The 17,746-nt window shown below is 42.6% G+C and overlaps 1 protein-coding gene across 4 annotated transcripts in view; it reads right to left on the bottom strand.

The window, feature by feature from the left end:
* Positions 1-17,688, bottom strand: part of POP1 (POP1 homolog, ribonuclease P/MRP subunit) — a 37,419-nt gene extending 19,731 nt beyond the window's left edge. The window contains exons 1-9 of one of the 4 annotated variants that reach the window (XM_035011595.1): positions 17,579-17,688; positions 11,599-11,651; positions 9,143-9,310; positions 8,024-8,199; positions 5,319-5,567; positions 3,517-3,604; positions 2,904-3,091; positions 1,748-2,004; positions 1,525-1,624 (exon numbers count right to left, since the gene is read on the bottom strand). In XM_035011595.1, the coding sequence (XP_034867486.1) occupies positions 1,525-1,624; positions 1,748-2,004; positions 2,904-3,091; positions 3,517-3,604; positions 5,319-5,567; positions 8,024-8,199; positions 9,143-9,310; positions 11,599-11,651; positions 17,579-17,688 (1,389 nt within the window). Of the gene's footprint in view, positions 1-1,524; positions 1,625-1,747; positions 2,005-2,903; positions 3,092-3,516; positions 3,605-5,318; positions 5,568-8,023; positions 8,200-9,142; positions 9,311-11,598; positions 11,743-17,578 lie in introns of all 4 variants that reach the window. The other 3 variants (XM_035011596.1, XM_035011597.1, XM_035011598.1) reach the window with 3 other exon arrangements.
* Between the last annotated feature and the right edge of the window lie 58 nt (positions 17,689-17,746).

Genomic DNA, 17,746 nt, shown 5'->3' with positions numbered 1-17,746 from the left:
GAGACAGAAGTAGCCTTTGATTTTTAAAGTATCTTTCTTCTAACAGCTCAAAATCTGTTCCGACCTAACATCTTATCTGATCCTGTCAAATCTGTGAGAGGCACTGGCACGGAAGGGTTAGTTGCACTAACACTGGGAAACAAACCGAATCTGAACCCGGAGTGTCTGATTCCTAACCTCATCGCTCCTCTCTAGACCTGTGTGGTCAACTTGGTAGCCAATGGCCACAGAGAGCTATTTCTATTTAATTTCTAGTTAATTAAAATTAAATGAAGGTACAAATTCAGTTCCTCAGTCACCCTAGCCACATTTCAAGTGTGCAAGAGCTACGTGTGGCTAACGGCTACCGACTCGGCGCCACAGAAGAATATCATCCTTGCAGAAAGTTGGACAGTGCCGCACCAGACACATTGCTCTTAAGCTTTTAGGGATCACAGACCCTTAAAACTAGCCCCAGAGAACCTCGTACACTGCTGGAGGGAATGCAAGCTGGTGCAGCCACTCTGGAAAACAGTATGGAGGTTCCCCATAAAGTTAAAAATAGAGTTACCCTATGACACAGCAATTGCTCTACTAGTTATTTATCCAAAGGATGCAAACATAGTGATCCAAAGGGGCGCCTGCACCCCAATGTTTATAACAGCAATGTCCACAATAGCCAAACTATGGAAAGAGCCCAGATGTCCATCTACAGATGAATAAAGACGATGTAGTATATATATACAATGGAATATTACTCAGCCACCAAAAAAAAGAAATCTTGGCACTTGTAACCAAGTGGATAGAACTAGATGTGGACAGAACTAGAGTGTATTATGTTAAGTGAAATCAGTCACTCAGAGAAAAACAAATACCATATGATTTCACTCATATGCGGAATTTAAGAAACAAAACAGAGGATCACAGGGGAAGGGAGGGAAAAATAAAACAAGACAAAATCAGAGAGGGAGACAAACTGTAAGAGACTCTTAACCATAGGAAACAAACTGAGGGTTGCTGGAGGGGAGGAGAGTGGGGGCTTGGGTTAAGTGGGTGATGGGCATTAAGGAGGGCACGTGATGTAATGAGCACTGGGTGTTATATACAACCGAACTCTACCTCTGAAACTAATAATAGACTATGTTAATGAATTTAAATGAAACTAAACTAAAAAAAAAAAAAAAAAAACTAGCTCCAGAAAATATGCACCAAACAAGTACAAACAAACAAAAAACAGCACACACTTTCAGTAATTTTAAGGGCTCTGTTACCCACAAAACACAAAACTCACAAACTACAAGGGTAGTCTGCATTTAAATAAGAACAAGTCAGTTTACTTATTAGATTCACTGAGATCTGCGCTCCTAGAAGTGAAAGATGATGACATATTTGATAATAAGCAGAGGTAGAGAAATAAACATTTATAGATCATGGCCCCAAATGAACATTTATAGACCATGGCCCCAAATGCTACCGAAGTATGTTAGGTTTCACAAATTTGCAAAGAAGGACACGAGTGGAATAAAGCACCACAGTCACACTGACTCTTACGGTCTGGACAGAAGCAGCTTTTAGTGCCTCAGTCAGGATGGAGTGGGAAAGTGGACCGATCAACCGGAGCCTGTTCATCTCCATCGTCAAGTCACTGAAAGACAGAAAAGGTCTTAAGATGGAAACTCCCATCATATACATGTCTGAGCCACTGGTGAAAACAGAGCAAGTCTTCACTAAAACTGTTCAGCGGGTTCAGAGCAAATTCAGCCTGTACCTGATTATAATGCCTGTGGCTGGAGAGATCCAAGAAGATGGTTGACATGGATCTCTAGTTCCGTCACCGATGACTTTTTTAACGGGTTTAGCATTTTCTCCATCATCTTTCCGTTTTCTTTTCTTGCCAATTTTTTCATCAGGCAGTACAGTTTGGCTTTTTTCTTCGGATGTTGTCGGCAGGAGGCTGGGGATGCAGACGGCTGATTTGATGGGTTCCACACACTGGCATGCTGCTTTGAGTTCCTCTAAAATATCCTAAGGAAATATTGAAACACTTCAGGCGGTTTAGTTCATGTTATTTTTTACTCCCTTTAAAAAATTTACATCTTTATCTCCAAATTAAATGAAATTCATGATTATCAAAAAGCTTTCTGGCGCTTCTAAACAGTGCACGGCATTTGAAACAAAAAAACTCCTAAGTGTCAGGGGCGGCCTGGGTGGCTCAGTCAGTTAAGCATCTGCCTTTGGCTCAGGTCATGATCCCAGGGTCCTGGGATTGAGTCTCGCATCGGGCTCCTTGCTCAGCAGGGAGCCTGCTTCTCCCTCTACCTGCTGCTCCCTCTGCTTATGCTTTCTCTCTCCCTCTCTCTGACAAATTAAAAAAAAAAAAAAAGTAAATAAATAAATAAAATCTTAAAAAAAAACCTCTGTTTACGAAGATTAATGAAAACAAAGATTAATGAAAATAACACAACTACTCTGAACAATTAACGTTTTTTTGAAAATGAGATTAAAGAGAAAATTTACAGCCTACCATAAAAAAGCAGTGAATAGACCAAAAAAATAAATAAATAAATGAATAAGAGAGATTAAAAATCATCAGAATTACTCGAAATAGGTTCTCATCATCAAAGAGGCTCTGACAAGCACCTAGATACCAGTGAATTCAGGTCTCATAGGAGCATTAGACCAAATGCAGCATTTCAAGCCACTGCATAATATGGTGGGTTTTCATCTCTACTTTCACTATGGCTTACTAAAAAGTGAAAGGTCAAGATTTGCTTCATTTCATATTCACATAACATTCTTCCCTATGTTCAAATACCAAGCCATCAGCCCAACTCTCATACTATTTAAATTTCCAAAGCATTGATTTCAATGGTAATTAAGAATGCAGTAACAGAGTCTCTAGGAAATAATCTCAAGGATTATACCTGTTTAAGCGTTGGATGAAGCCAGATCCACAACTGCCTGCTCTCAGAAGTGTGACCGGGGGTCCTCTCACACTTCCAAATAAATGTGACAGGCCCCAACATCTCTCGAGGGTATTTGTTTGCCCGATAAAGCAGGACGCTACCTTGGCGCTTCCCAGACAGGCAGTGAACTGCCGCGAAAGTCAGTCCTGACATAAACAAAGACAAAATGCCATGATCTCCAGTGCTGAGATGGCAGTGTCGTCTCCCGATCGCCCTGCAGTTACTTGTTGTCTATCTCCATGAGGGATGAGGTGTTGGTTTTGATCACTGCACAGATCAAAGCCTGGCACACAGTAAGTTCTCAATCAACAGTGAATGAATGATTTAATGAGGTTTGAGTTTCTGCCCGACTGAACTCACTCCACCAGAACAATGGCTCTCTCACTTTACACCTGACAATGTTAGAAATGATTTGAAATCACCCTACCTTCCCTAACATTAACACACTCCCTGGGAACAAGAACTGTCTCACGCATTTTGAGATATGTTTGAATTCCAAAATGCTTACTTGCTCATGACATGAATAAATATGCAAAGATTAAAATAGCGCTCAGCTTTGAAACAGGTTTACCTGCATCTACGCTACACATCGGAGAAAGTGCCTTCAGTATTTCTTCCTCTTTGCCCTTCAACTCCAAACAACAGTAGTAGGATAAATCCTGCACAGAGGGAGAGACATAATTAAATACTTAGGAAGTGACATGGGGGAAAACTGTGAGCAGCCAAAAGCCACATCAGAAAAACTTCTACAGGTCCACGACACAGACCACACTGCTAAAGCTATCATTTCATAAGTCAAAATCTGAAGCCTGTCTATTCCTAGGACATTAGCAAATGTTCTTAAACCAATTGAAAGCAAAATCAAAATGAATTTTCATTTAAAATGTTAAGTTATGGTGTCCTTTTCAGAAAGAAAATCTGTGGGTACACCTGGTTGGCTCAGTCAGAGTTTGCTGGAAGCAACCCAAATGTCCATTGTTGGATAAACAGATAAACCAGATGCGGTACCACACACAATGGAGTACTACTATTCAGCGTCAAAAATGAGGGAATTCCAACACACGATACAACGTGGCTGAACCTTGAAGACATTATGTTAAGTGAAATAAGCCAGTCTCAAAAGGATAAATATTGTGTGATTCTACTTATATGAGGCATCTAGAATGATCAAATTCCTAGGGACAGAAAATAGAATGGTGGCTGCTGGAAGCAAGAGGGTGGGCAATGGGGAGTTATTGTTTAATGGGGGGAGTTTCAGTTTGGGAAGACGAAAAAGGTCTGGAGATGGACGGTGATCATAGTTACACAACAACGTGACTACAGTTAATGCCACAGAACTGTGCACTTCAAAATAATTAAAGGGGGTGCCTGGCTAGCTCACTCCATAGAGCATGCAACTCTTGATCTCAGGGTTTTAAGTTCGAGCCCCATGCTGGGTGTAGAGATTACTTAAAAATAAAATCTTAAAAAAAAGATAATTAAAGTGGTAAAATTTGATGTTATGTATATTTTACCACAATTTTTTTTAAAGGTTCTTATATTGATTATTCTGCTACAATTGCTCTCAAGATCTTGATATCAGACAATCTTAATATCAATGGCTTTCAAAATGTGGCCAAGGCTTCCAGTTAAGGAATGAACAGGTCATGGGGATAAAAGGCACAGCATAAGGAATACAGTCAATGACACTGTAATAGCACTGTGTGGTGACACATGGTAGCTATGCTGTGGTGAGCACAGCATAATGTACAGGGTTGACAAATCACTATGTTGTACACCCGTGACTAACATAACATTATGTGCCAACTATACTCAGATAAAAAAGTTAAAAAAAAAAAAATCTGGCCAAGGTCATCCTGCCATCCAGACAGACCCCGTGCAAAGAGCAAATTTCTAAATATGTACTGGAAGAGAGAAAGCAGTTGATTTAGCAACTGGGGGAGGGGAGAGGGACAAGATAAACACTATTACCAGGCTCTAAAACAAACTGTCCTCTCAAAAAATTTAAAACAAACTTCCTAGCATCCCACTGAATCATAAGCATCTAGAACAGCATTTTGAACATAGCTATAAGGGCACACAAATATTTGTTGTAGATGAACGACTTCTAAATGAATCAATGCCAAAGAAATCTCGAACATGACCACCCAAACCCTGCAGGACCTAGTTCTTACTTACTTCTCCCGAACTAACCTCACCTTCATGTTATCCTCGATCTCACTCTCTTCGTCTTTATCACACCGTTCTTCCCTCTTACCTGACTCCCTCTGCCTCCCTGACTCCCCCATTGTCTTACCCCTTAGGGCTGAGCCCAGACATCACTTCCATTTTGTCTCAACAAAAAGAAGAAGAAAACCAGTTGGAAGAGCATACCTGAAGGAGGCAACAGTTTGTCATGGCTCGGTAGCAGGCTCTGTGGCTCTTCACCGTCGGCCTCTCCCCGAGACAGTAGCCCCACTTCTTGACCATGTGAAACCGCTTGGCGTGCCAGATGTGAGTTTCTAACCATATGTTCTTCTTTTGTCTACGGTTAAATTCTAGCACCCGTTTTTTGTGACATCTTCGAGCTTTATGGCATTTATTCTTTGAATGCTCTTTTTTCTGATGTACTGCTTTCTCAGCCTGTGGTTTCAAGGAGAGAGGTAGATCCTCGTTTGTAACTATCTCAAAACAAAGTTACATGTGAGGAATTCAAACAACTAACTTTAGGGGCGCCTGGGTGGCTCAGTTGGTTAAGCGACTGCCTTCGGCTCAGGTCATGATCCTGGAGTCCTGGGATCGAGTCCCACATCGGGCTCCCTGCTCAGCAGGGAGTCTGCTTCTCCCTCTGCTGCTCTCTCTCTCTCATTCTCTCTCTCAAATAAATAAATAAAATCTTAAAAAAAACAACAACAACAACTAACTTTAGATTAAGGGGATTCCATTAATACGCTTCATTTTTTTTTTAAAGATTTTATTTATTTATTTGAGAGAGAGACAGAGAGAGCAAAGCAGGGGGAGGGGCAGAGGAAGAGGGGGAAACAGACTCCCGGCCAAGCAGGGAATCCGACACAGTGCCTGATCCCAGGACCTGGAGATCATGACCTGAGCCGAAGGCAGACGCTTAACCAACTGAGCCACCCAGGCACCCCGGTATGCTTATTTTTTTTAACTTGATTATGTTTCCAAAGAAAGAGCAGACGGGGAGGCAACAGAGTGAAGATTTCAGAGATGGGCAAACTTAGAGAGGAAGCACAGTCCTATCACTTATTGACTGGGCAAGCTTTGTGGACTATGAGGATTAGAATATTTATAAGAGGCTCCACACAGTAACACAAGCTTACTGTTGCTATTCATATTAGAGAGCAAGAAAATAAATCAGATGCTAGCTTTGTTGTTACTGGTTTTATTGTTTTTTTCTAACCTCTGAGATTAGAACTAAATGCAAAACATAGGATGAAAAATATAAAGCGAGGAAAACCTATACATTTCATGTTGGTTAGGTCCTGAGAGACAAATGCCAAACTGATCACTGGGAAACAAACCTTACGTTATATCTAGAAAGCACAACATTCCTGTTCGGTTTTCACTCTTAATCTCCTTCATAGCTGAGCAAAACTTTTGTGGGGGAAAAAAACAAAACAAAAACAAAAACAAAAACTCCTCCCCCTCAGTCCGTGGGCCGCTAAGGACACACTCTATGCTGATGAATCCTAACCCCGCCCAGTACGTAGCAGTACACTGCAGGCACCTCCTGGAGAACTTCGGGGTCAATTAGCAAAGACACGGGGAGCTTAGACAATCTGACAACGCCCACGCCAAGGATTCTGGTGAAGCCAAAAACAACTAGACTTGAACAAAAATTAAACCCAAGGTTCAAGTCTTCAACGTTGAAAAAGTCAAAAGGCAAACACCAGGCATTGATGCTGCTTTTTTTTCTTAACCTTCCAACTTCGAGCTGGCCACACCCCCAAAATGCAGAATTAAAATCGCTTATGTGGTAAGGTCAGGATTGTATTTTAAATCTGGCAGGGGTTATGCTGAGCGAAATAAGTCAATCAGAGAAAGACATGTATGATATGACCTCACTGATACGAGGAATTCTTAATCTCAGGAAATGAACTGAGGGTTGCTGGAGTGGGGGGTGGGGTGGGAGGGATGGGGCGGCTGGGTGATAGACACTGGGGAGGGTATGTGCTATGGTGAGCGCTGTGAATTGTGCAAGACTATTGAATCACAGATCTGTACCTCTGAAACAAATAATACATCATATGTTAAGAAAAAAAAAAAGAAGATAGCAGGAGGGGAAGAATGAAGGGGGGGAATTCGGAGGGGGAGACGAACTATGAGAGACTACGGGCTCTGAAAAACAAACTGAGGGTTCTGGAGGGGAGGGGGGTGGGAGGATGGGTTAGCCTGGTGATGGGTATTAAAGAGGGTACGTTCTGCATGGAGCACTGGGTATTATGCACAAACAATGAATCATGGAACACTACATCAAAAAACTAATGATGTAATGTATGGTGATTAACATAACAATAAAAATTTAAAAAAAAAGAGAGAGAGAGTAAATCTGGCAGGGGACCAGGGGCGCCTGGGTGGCTCAGTTGTTAAGCATCTGCCTTCGGCTCAGGTCATGATCCCAGAGTCCTGGGATTGAGTCCCGCATCGGGTTTCCTGCTCCGCGGGAAGCCTGCTTCTCCCTCTCCCACTTCCCCTGCTTGTGTTCCCGCTCTCACTGTGTCTCTCTCTGTCAAATAAATAAATAAAATCTTTAAAAATAAATAAGTAAATAAATAAATCCGGCAGGAGACTGTCAACTGTTGAATGCCATTAAAAGAAAGGGCTTCCAACCTGAAACTAATTAAAAAAAAAAGTAGAAAAAAAAAAAAGAAAGGGCTTCCAAACACTATGTGTAATATCCAACTGCCTACTAATTAGACAGCAAGGGGGGTTGGGGGGGAATCATGAATAAACAAAAAAAATATGCAAAATGAGCATGTTGCTTCTGGTTTTCATCTTAATTCTATTAGGTTAACACGTCTCAATTTCTTTTACAAACTACTAACTTAAACATTTACAATAAGTGAAATTCATACCTCTTTTTGGGCAATCTCCTGCAACCGCCTGGGAAGGCGTTTGACATTGTGGCTCATGGCTCTCCGTCTCATGTGCCGGGGCAGGGTCTGGAAAACCAGCGAATTAGAAGACTTCTGGGTCACTGCTTTCAACATAGCACTGATTTCAGCAGCTCGGGCTTGAGCAAAAGTAGAAGCTGCCGACAAAACAGCACCATCATTAAAGACAAGTCTTGAATCCATACTTCTGGTAGATCTCAGAAGGAAGAGAGATTTGAAGTACATGAGCTTACAACTCACCCACCACCTGAACCCCCAATTAGATTAATACCAAGGGTGGTTATTTCTGTATTATCAGATTATGAAAGTATTCTGTTTCAACTTCTTTTCTACAAAGATTCAGTGTTACTTTTCTAATCAGATAAAAAGTTTAAAAGCAAGTATACAAAGAATTTCTTAAAGCGGAGGCTGACGTGCAATATAATCTCAACCATTTTTAAGTGCAATAATCACACAAGAAAACAAAGAAAAAGCAAGATTTTAACAATGGTTGCAACTTCAAGGGTTTTTTAAAACATTTTCTGCTTTTTCCAAATATGTAGCCATAACTATTACTAGTTTTCCTTATAGAAAAACAGAATTTTTTTGGAAGTAAACAGAAGGCACAGAGATTAGAAAGCACACCTAAAGGATATAGGGTTATGGGATAACAGGGGTGACTGGAGACAAGGTCTGAAGGGGCCTGGAGACAGGTATTTATAGGTCTTAGTTACCCTCGGAGTGCGTTAAATTTGGTTTCATCTTTGGAGAATGTGTGCTGAGGACTATAGATGGCATTTTATATTTAAAAAAGGGGTGGGGGAAGGGCAAAGAAGATTTTAGGACAAAAAGGAACAGTTCACAGATATGGACTTATAAGAAGATGAAGAAGAGGAAAAAAGAAACGGAAGAGGGGAGAGCAATCAGGTTCAAGGAAGCTACAGCCAAAGTCCAGGCTGCAGGCGAGAAGGGCCCAACGTGGAAGGAGGAGAGGAGAGAGACGTGGAGGCAGGGCCAAGACAGAGAGCCCTGGAAATCTGGCTGTGTTAGAAACAGAGAGCTCATCATATAATCAAACTTCACTTCTTCACAAACACCTACCAGTTATATACTTGGGAATCTCCTGAGACGTGCCCTCGGGACCTGCCTTCCATCCTCCCTTCTTTTTAAACATTATTTTGGAGGAAGACTGTTCCTTCACATCAGGATCGACCGGGGAATGGTGGGTCATTTTGGTTTGCCGCTGTCGTGAAGTTCCAGAAAAAGGCTCTAGTTTATTTTCAAAAAGAAAACAAAATGAAGTATGTCAGCCTTACCAGGATCTGGATTACAGTGGAGAACACCACTTGCTGGGTGGCAACGCTAATCATGTTTTTAATCCTACAACCACCCTGTAAGGTGGCCATTACTATCTTCCCTAAGGGAATCTCGGATGGGGAGGTGAATTACCTTGCCCAAGGTGTTGTTGCTAGCAGGCAGCACAATGGCTAATCTTGCCAGCCTGACAAATTAACCTTGCATATAACTGATACAAGGGACCTTTTCTCCAAATAGTACAGATTTTAAATCTAAGCTCCCTTAAATGCTACAATTTACATGATTTTGTATATTCAGTCTTTTATCCTAAATCTCTGGCACACTCAAGTTGGGAGCCTGTGCTAAAGTAAAGAAAAAAATAAAAGCAAAGTCCCTAGGAGCGCCTGGGTGGCTCAGTCGTTAAGCGTCTGCCTTCGGCTCAGGTCATGATCCCAGGGTCCTGGGATCGAGCCCCGCATCGGGCTCCCTGTTCAGGTGGGAAGCCTGCTTCTCCCTCTCCCACTCCCCCTGCTTGTGTTCCCCCCGTCTCTCTCTCTCTCTCTCGCTGTGTCTCTCTCTGTCAAATAAATAAAATCTTAAAAAAAAAAAAAAAGCAAAGTCTCTATACCCATGTCTTGGCGTTGAAACCACTTACTTTAAGACAACATCAAATCTGTCTGCAAATGGAGGGAGAGATCAGTAGAGAATTTTATGGTGTTCCAGCTTATTTCCATCATAGTGTTAATTTTTAAGCCCCTGTAAACCATGAAACATGTTATAAAGTTTGTCACTGGGAGGTTTAAATGAGGTAGTATGTGCGAAGGCTTATTACATGGCACATAGTAGGCATCAACTGCTGGACCCGAATCTAAATCTTATGAAGATGAGTCTAAAACTTACTTAATCAGACTCAATGCACACTCTTCTTTAAAGTGTCCCCCAAAAGTCCTTAGTCACCTGATTGCTGTCTTCCTAAACTGGCATTTTCTATTGCTACCCAATGAACAACTATTACCTTCATATCACCCTATAAGGTTCTATAATCAGCACGCAAGTTAAATGCGGATACAATAAACACACTGTCCTTCTTTTAGGAAATAAAATAGTGTAATTTTTTTTTAAGATTTTATTTATTTATTTATTTATTTATTTATTTATTTATTTATCAGAGAGAGAGAGAGAGAGAGAGAGAGCACAAGCAGGGGGAGCGGCAGGCAGAGGGAGAAGCAGGCTCCCCACTGAGCAGGGAGCCCGATGCGAGGCTCGATCCTAGGACCCTGGGATAATGACCTGAGCCAAAGGCAGATGCTTAACCAAACAAATGAACCACCCAGGCATCCCTAAAATAGTGTAATTTAATAGTAATTGTGTTAAGGTAGAGATATAATATACCCACTCTAAGATACATACAGCCAATTCTTATTCCCAGTAGTTATGCACTATAAAGTCACAAAGAACACTGAATTAGCAAATACTGAAACACTGTTCCTGGAGGAAATATATACATATATATATACACACACACGTATCACATCAATTGCAATCTCACATCATAAAAACAACTCATCCTGGTACATTCTGTTTCCTTTATTTACAAAGGAAAAAAGAGATTCAGAAGTGCTAAGTGATCTGCCTGAGGCTGCCCACAACCAGAACTCAATCCCCACCCAGAGAGGGAGCTCCCTGTGTTCTGCTGTGCAGTCTCGCTACAGTCTACCCACTCTGGTCATATCTGTAAGAAAGCAGAAGCAAGAAGGCAGCTGGGAACCTCAGCTAAGAACGTCCACATGGGGTGACTCAAAATTTTCCCTCTCTTTGCAAGTCCACGAATGACCACCATAGTACCATAAGTATTAATTTGGGGGTTACAAATCAGCTTAGCGACTAGGTGAATTTGCAAATACAAAATGTGTGAATAATGAGGGTCAACTGTATCTGTTTTTAATGCAGGCCATTTACTATTTAAATAATAACTATCAAAAAGAGCTGACAAGGGGCGCCTCGGTGGCTCAGTCAGTTAAGCGTCTGCCTTCAGCTCAGGTCATGATCTCGGGGTCCTGGGATTGAGCCCCAAGCTGGGCTCCCTGCTCAGTGGGAAGTCTGCTTCTCCCTCTCCCTCTGCCCCTCCCCCTGCTCATGCATGTGCTCACGCTCATGTGCACGCGCTCTCTAATAAAGTGAAATCTTTAAAAGAAAAAAAAAAGAGCTGACAAAAGCATTTTGATCCAAACAGAATGGCGAGAGTACTGTGTGTCTCTTACCTTGTTTTTGAGCTTGGAAAGGTCTCCCACCTCCATTATGGTACTTTGTGCTCCTATCGGCCACAAAGCCAGAAGATAAAGTCACATTAGTGGGCTGGTTTCTCATTTTCTTAGCATGTTTTCTTTCTTTTGCATTAGACATTTCTGGAAAGAAAGTAATAAATTTAGTACAAGCAAAGGGAACTTCCATGCAAAATAAAAATACATTTAGTAAATAAATATTCATGTAACTCAAAATTTGATTCTTCAATTATTATAGGTGTGCTGATGATATATCAAAATGTTATCACGATACTGATCTACAGCAGAGATTTATCACCAGGGGCATCTCTAGGGGAGCCATGAATGGTATTAACACCAAAAACCCAATTCAATAGGAGAAAAATAATTCTATTGATGGAAGAGACCATTATTAGTATATTTCAGATTGCATCACCAGAAATTTCAATCATATCCCAATGCTGACACTGCACAAAGTCTACTGAAAGAATGAAAAATGAGGTACAAGATAAGAACCCTCTGCCACAGCGAAAATTCTTAGGTGAAACAAGAGCCACCTGAATCAATGAAATACAATACACACTATTCTGATATGATACCCTCTCTACAAAAACTGAACATAAATTACTGATGCTTTCATTTCTGCCACAGAGACAAGGCCAGCTGTACCTTTAATTTATAACAGCCAAAAGATTTCACTTTAAAATAAGGATAAAGGACAAAACCCGGGGGAGCCTGATGGCTTTACTCAGTAGTTCGCAACTCTCAAACTCAACAACCCCCTTTTTCTTTTTCTTTTTTCAGATTTATTTATTTATTTGAGAGAGAAAGAGCAGTGGGGAACAGGCAGAGAGAGAGGGAGACAGAGTCTTGGGCAGACTCCCTGCTGAGTGTGGAGTCTGACACGGAGCTCAATCTCACGACCGAGATCATAACCTGAGCCGAAATCAAGAGTCAGACACTTAACTGACTGAGCCACCAGGTGCCCCTCCCCCCTTTTTTCTGATTGGCTTGAAACACCTGTTTTCTATTTTGAAATGAAATTCATTAATAATATAACATACTAGATACATAACTTTTACCAATATATCCCCTATAATATGTGCCCTCACTATAACATAAAGGAGAACTAAATAATAAAATAATGTGTACTTTCTGTATGTAAATATTTCACCACTCTTGGGTGACGTTATGTAACAGGGAGATATTCTGAACTCAGGGGCAGAATCACCACAACACAGGCACCAGTACCAGCACTGGCACGATCTGCCAAAAGCTGTGGAAGAGGCCTGCGAGCCCCATGCCATAGGCATTAACCCTGTTCTTACTGACTGGGGGGACATCTGAAGAATCCTGTGCAAAGGGGCGCCTGGGTGGCTCAGCTGGTTAAGTGACTGCCTTCGGCTCAGGTCATGATCCTGGAGTCCCGGGATCGAGTCCCGCATCAGGCTCCCTGTTCGGCAGGGAGTCTGCTTCTCCCTCTCCCACTCCCCCTGCTTGTGTTCCTGCTCTCGCTCGCTCTCTCTGTCAAAAAAAAAAAATCTTGGGCGCTTGGGTGGCTCAGTCGGTTAAGCGACTGCCTTCGGCTCAGGTTGTGATCCTGGAGTCCCGGGATCGAGTCCCATGTCGGGCTCCCTGCTCGGCGGGGAGTCTGCTTCTCCCTCTGACCCTCCTCCCTCTCATGCTCTCTGTCTCTCATTCTCTGTCTCAAATAAATAAATAAAATCTTTAAAAAAAAAAAAGAAAAAAGAAACTTTTCCTCTGGGGCGCCTGGGTGGCTCAATCGGTTAAGCGACTGCCTTCGGCTCAGGTCGTGATCCTGGAGTCCCGGGATCGAGTCCCGCGTCGGGCTCCCTGCTCGGTGGGGAGTCTGCTTCTCCCTCTGACCCTCCCCCCTCTCATGCTCTCTCTATCTCATTCTCTCTCTCAAATAAATAAAATCTTTAAAAAAATAAATAAAAAAATAAAAGCAAAACAGGGGTGTCTGGGTGGCTCGTCGGTTGAGTGGCTGCCTTCGGTTCAGGTCATGATCCTGAGGGTCCTAGGATCGAGCCCGGCATGGGGTTCCCTGCTCCCTGTTATATTATTTTCCTGCTCTCTTTCTCTCTCACTCACTCTCTCTCAAATAAATAAGATCTTAAAAAAAAAAAAAGCAAAACATTATTGGAACTTAGTGGTCTATTATTGAGATTTTCCCAGCAAAACTTCTATTTTAGGGGTGCCTGGGTGGCTCAGTCGGTTAAGCAACTGCCTTCGGCTCAGGTCATAATCCTGGAGTCCCAGGATCGAGACCCGCGTCGGGCTCCCTGCTCGGCGGGGAGTCTGCTTCTCCCTCTGACCCTCCCCATCTCATGTTTTCTCTCTCTCTCAAATAAATAAATAAAATCTTAAAAAAAAAAAAAAAAAGAATCCTGTGCAAAGGAAGGAAGCTCAGAGTAGCAGAGCCAAGCCGTTCTCAAAGCATTTCAGTATTTTTACACTAGTCTTTACGGGCACCTATACAGAGAATTACCACGAACGCAACAGCTCCAGAGGTAGAGTAGTACAGTGGGTTGTACCTGTGCCTCAAAGAGAAGGCAGCAAGGCCACTGGTGACGTAGTTTTCCAAACTAGCGGACACCCCTCGGTAAAGCAGCAAGAGGAGGAGAGGGGGAGGGAGTACAGTCTTGTTTTGATTTATTGCATTCCTTGAAAATTCAGTGTATATTAAAACCATGTAACTGATATTTTGTGCTCTTATGTAAAACAGGTATTAGGCTACTGTGGGACTTTCCTGCACACTCCAGCATGTCTGACATCCCTGGGCCCCGCCCGATAAATTTCAGCAGTGTTACCCCGCTCATTATGCCAACCAAAACACCTGCACAAACTAACAGACTGCCACATCAAGAATTGCACCACTCCTACTGAATGCCATTGAATGAACTACCACCCATTCACTTACCTCTTTCCCAATGCTGGGCTTCATTCAAAATTAAGAGTAACCAGTGTTGTGTAGTATTTAAGAACCCTTCCTTTGGAGTTAGAAACACCTGGATCAAATACCTTCCTTAACACTTTTTAGTTACATAATCGTAGGAAAGTTACTTTCCCTCTTTGAGCCTCAGTCCCCTCCTCTATAAATGGGAATCATCACAAGGTTGCTGTGAGAATAAAGTAATGTACATAACATACTGAGCATGGCGCTTTGCAAAAACTAAGGGCTTGATTTAACGGTAGCTATTATTCTCAAAAAGAGTGAGAAGAGAGAGGAGAAGATAAAACTGAGCCGGCCAGAGGAGGCAGATTGAAATAACAGAGATTACGTCATTTCACCTTCTCATTCCATTCTGCTTTCACCTAAATAAAGGACAACTACATGTACACCAAAAACCACTTTTTAAATTTAAAAAATATATGGGGGGTGGTGGGTGTGGGTGTGGGGTGGGATTGGGCGTGGGGGGCAGCAGCTCTTTCTGCCCATGGGTCCTGCCCCCTTGTTTAATAAAACCACCATTTTGCACTTAAAAAAAAAATATATATATATATATATATATGAAGTAAATGAAGTTCTGCAGAACTAGTCAGCTAGTGAATGACATGGTTCAGATCAGTCTGCATTAAGAACCATTCAGAATGGTTTTACAGAACAATTTAGTTCACCTACTATTATCTGCTTGAATCAGAACTTACCCAGCAATCAGAGCACTACCTGGGAACTCTGGTCTACTCAGCACTAGAATAGGCCAGGAGCAGGCTGGGACTCGGAGATTGGGGTAAGCTTTGATACCAGACTAAAAAATTAGCAGACTGAACTAGCGGTGGTCCTCAAATAGTTCTAGCAGCAGAAGAGAATGAATATAGACTATACTCTTATGAGGTCTGAAGATTTTGCTTAAAAATAGCTTCCAGAAGAAATCTTAACTCTTACCTGAACAATCGGGTGAGTTTCACTATATTACTCAATTTTTGTGTTTCCACATTTACTCATTTAGCTTTAACAAGCACTAAATATGTGCCAGGCTTTATAAAACTGTTTTCCCCAAAATCTTCAAATAAATTGGACATATGTTTTCTCACACAGCTTACTATCACCTGGTTGACCATTTTCACTCCTTTATAATGGACTCCAGTTTGACAACCTGGGAATTAACCAGATGATCTCTGATTTCTTCCAGATCTAAGAAGTTGGTGATTTAGACTTGATACAAAATCTGCCTTAAGAATACCGGTACCTTGGGGCACCTAGGTGGCTTAGTTGGTTAAGTGTCCAACTCGGTTTCAGCTCAGGTCATGATCTCAGAATCGTGGGATGAAGCCCCTCACCTGGCTCCATGCTCAGTGCGGAGTCTGCTTGTCCCTCTCCCTCTGCTCCACCCCCCACTTACACACACGCTCGCTCTCTCCCTCTCTCTCAAATAAATAAATAAATAAATAAATAAATAAAATCTTATTAAAAAAGAATACAGGTATCTTGTTTCACAAGAAATATTTTACACAAGTTAAATTATTTGTAATGCCCCAAGAGAACTCCTTAAAGAAGCACATGGTGAATTACTTTGTAATAAAAAGCATCTCCTAATTGTCCAGTTTAATCAAATTTAACAACCTTTTGGGATCTATTCTTGCTCATTAGTTTTAGGCTGTGTGTATACAAAAGCAGCACAAGGTTGTGGCCTCTTTCCTTAAAGAATTTGGTTGTCTTAAACAGCTAACATTTATGGAGAACTTTATGTGTCAAGCACTAGTCTACATGCCTTATTCATTCAATTCTCAAAGACTCTATGAGGAAGGTACTAGTACTACCCCCATTTTATAAATGAAGAAACTGAGGCACAGAGAGGTAACATAACCTGACCAAGGCCAATAAGATTGTAAGTGTGCTGGGAGTCAAACCAGGCAGTCTGGCTCTATTCACTATTTTTAAGACACAAAACAATTAGAGAACAAGACAACACACATTAAAAGACTGAATTTTGCAGTATAGCACAATAGGAAGCTGAGTAAGAAGAGAAAATGTGGATCCACAGGGAAAGTCAATGAGAAAATAGGATTTCAGCTGTGTGGAATTTGGATAGGGAAGAAAGAGTATTCAGGAATCTTCTGTGTGATTTCAGGAGTGAGGACTCTGGATGACTTGAGTGGGATGAGTAGGCCAGGGAAACCAGACTGGAAGTTCTATTTTATTACATGCTTAAAGCCCCAAACCAATGAAAAAGCTCTAAAGGCTCTTGAGCAGGAAGTAGGAAAACCAAACCTTTGCAGTATGTAGGACAAATGAGAAGGAATAATGAGGATTTTCTTACATTACGTTTTAGAAGCAGGGCACGGCAGGAATCCTACCTGTCTTTTTCACGGTTGTCCCTCCAGCACCTAGCGATGTGCCTTGCACAAATTGGGCTCAACATATATTTGTTGAATGTAAACCTGCCAGCATAAATGGAGTGAAGCGTGCTTATAATGCATTTATTTACGGAATGAGAAATATTTGGCCAAGTACCACTCCTTCTGACACGGCATGACTATCTGCCAAGAGACCAGCCATCTTCTATCTTCCTTTTCGAAATCAGATCCCAGTCACTAGGGCTCGGTTCAGATCTAAGGGGAATGCGTAGAGACCTTCTGAAGCCGGAGGAGCACTCATGAATGGGGACATGGGAGGGGCGGAGGTGGACGACGCCCAGATCTCAGCGTGGTCCCCTTAATGACCCAACTCATTCCTTCAGAGCGCCTGGCAGGACGGGGGCGCAAGCCCATTCCGAGGACGGCGTCCGCCCGGCGGGACAACACGGGGAAATGACAAACGCAGGGGGCTCGAGCTCAGGGGCCGAAGGAGGCGCGGGGCGGCAAGCGGGGCCCAGGCTGCCAGGGAGGAGGAGGTCAGCGGGGTCTGAGCGACGGAAGACTGGGAGGAGAGCCGGACAGGTGGGCCCGCGCGGGGCCGTCACATACTCCCCCCTAACTCGCGGACCCTGGGGGAAACCAGCCCCTCACGACCTACCTGCCAGAGGCTCTGAGGGAGGAATCCAGGGCTCCCCGAGTCAGAATGACAAGGCTCTGCGACAGCCCTCTCCGTGGAGACGTGTGCGGCGAGCAATCTGCAGGGCGCATGCGCCAGCGCAGTCGCGGCCTCCACGTGGCCGGGAACCTGGCTGAGACTACAACTCCC

Source organism: Mirounga leonina, unplaced genomic scaffold (assembly GCF_011800145.1).
Source record: "Mirounga leonina isolate KUSES-001 unplaced genomic scaffold, KU_Mleo_1.0 Mir_165, whole genome shotgun sequence".
Classification (NCBI taxonomy): Eukaryota; Metazoa; Chordata; class Mammalia; order Carnivora; family Phocidae; genus Mirounga; species Mirounga leonina.
Note: the sequence above shows the minus strand (reverse complement) of the source record. Positions and strands in the feature narration are given on the sequence as shown.